The following is a 1,506-nucleotide window of genomic DNA, read 5'->3' as shown; positions in this document are numbered from 1 at the left end:
TATGTTAGCTAAAATTATAAAATATTTCAGGGGCTGTGTAATTATTTTTCAAAATATAAAAAATTCTAAACATTTTTATCATCATTTAAAGATAATTTGAAGCCTCAACTTCAGTTTCTGAAATCTTTTAAGAGCAGATTCAGTGATCGTATCTGTTTGCAAATTTTATATGATTGCGGTCCAATCTTATTATTTACTCATTTTTCTACTAAGAAGTATAATAAAAACTCGGTGACAATAAAGAGAACCCGTTGTTCAAGTTTCATTCGCAAGCTCACATCGGATAGTAAAACGACGGTGTATCAACAAAGCCATCTAATTTTTGATATTTTTAAGTGATCATCTACACTTGTAAGACTCACGAGGATGATTTATTGCGTCCGGACAAGTTTTCGGCGATCTGTTTCAGTGACTTCAGGTTGCACCGAACGATGGTGTTCACAAACACACACGTATCCTCCTCAGTGTTGCCGGGAGGAATATCCACCACGTAAGACTCCACTACTACGGTGCCGTTTTCTGCAGGAGACGGGTGGAGGGTGGTGACAGACTTGTAATTCTCCAGCCGGTGTTCTCCACCAACAACGCTGAAGCTGATAATATGACGCTCGTCGTCCAGGATCTCGAGACGCTCCCTGCTGTTAGCTGCAGGGAGTCCGGAGACGACATGAACCTCTCGGAGGGTGCCCACATCGCCGTCTCCATCGATAACGTCACAGCTCTTGACGAAGTGCTTGTAAGCTTGAGGTTTATCGAATCTTCGGACGACGGACCATACAGTAGAGACGGGGGCACCGATCTGCTGTACCGCGGTAGAGCAGCACTGATTGGGGCCTACTAAACGGGTGTGATAACGTGCGATGGTTTCTGGGACAGGGGTGGCGCATGATAAAGGGGACCACCGCTTCTGGCAGGCTGCTGCGGTGGTGGTGGTGGAGGATGTTGCGGTGTTAATCCGATGGAGCAGGACAGAGGATTTAGGATGATTAGGAGGCATTTCTGGTGGGTGGCGATGTACGGGGAGAGATGGGTTTTAGGCTTGAGGTTTAATGTGTATATGTGTATATAAATACCTATAAAAGTATTTATCAAGAATTTTTCATTTGGAATTTTTCTAAATATATATTAAATATTAAAAAAATTTACCCACATCAGAGTATTTATATATTTTCATAATATAAAATAAGATTTATCTAGATTTTAACTTAGATAATGTTTATAAATAAGTGAAAAATTACTAAAAGAAGAGAAGAGAAAATGGAGATGGAGTTGGGGCTAGTCACTTTCCAATTGAATTAGAAAAGAGGTGAATGTTGTAGTCGTTGTTCAGTGGAAGATGTTTTTGGAGAGAGATAGAAAGGTGAGTTGGATTTCTAAAGGGGAAGATGGGATGAAATGAGAAAATTTTGTAAATATTTAATTAATTAAAATATATTATGTATATTAAATTTATATATAATATATTTATTTATAAAAATATATTAGTGACTTTTTATGTATTTAGTG

The 1,506-nt window shown here is 38.5% G+C and overlaps 1 protein-coding gene across 1 annotated transcript; it reads right to left on the bottom strand.

The window, feature by feature from the left end:
• Positions 1 to 292: 292 nt before the first annotated feature.
• On the bottom strand, positions 293 to 997 carry LOC110619933 (abscisic acid receptor PYL4). The gene has a single exon (XM_021763452.2). It carries the CDS (start codon positions 995 to 997, stop codon positions 359 to 361), a length of 639 nt encoding a protein of 212 aa, XP_021619144.1. The 3' UTR covers positions 293 to 358.
• Between the last annotated feature and the right edge of the window lie 509 nt (positions 998 to 1,506).

This window comes from Manihot esculenta, chromosome 8, assembly GCF_001659605.2.
Source record: "Manihot esculenta cultivar AM560-2 chromosome 8, M.esculenta_v8, whole genome shotgun sequence".
NCBI lineage: Eukaryota > Viridiplantae > Streptophyta > Magnoliopsida > Malpighiales > Euphorbiaceae > Manihot > Manihot esculenta.
Note: the sequence above shows the minus strand (reverse complement) of the source record. Positions and strands in the feature narration are given on the sequence as shown.

What these genes read in the sequence shown, in the direction of transcription:
- LOC110619933 (XM_021763452.2), bottom strand. Translation starts at nt 997, where the DNA reads ATGCCTCCTAATCATCCTAAATCCTCTGTCCTGCTCCATCGGATTAAC.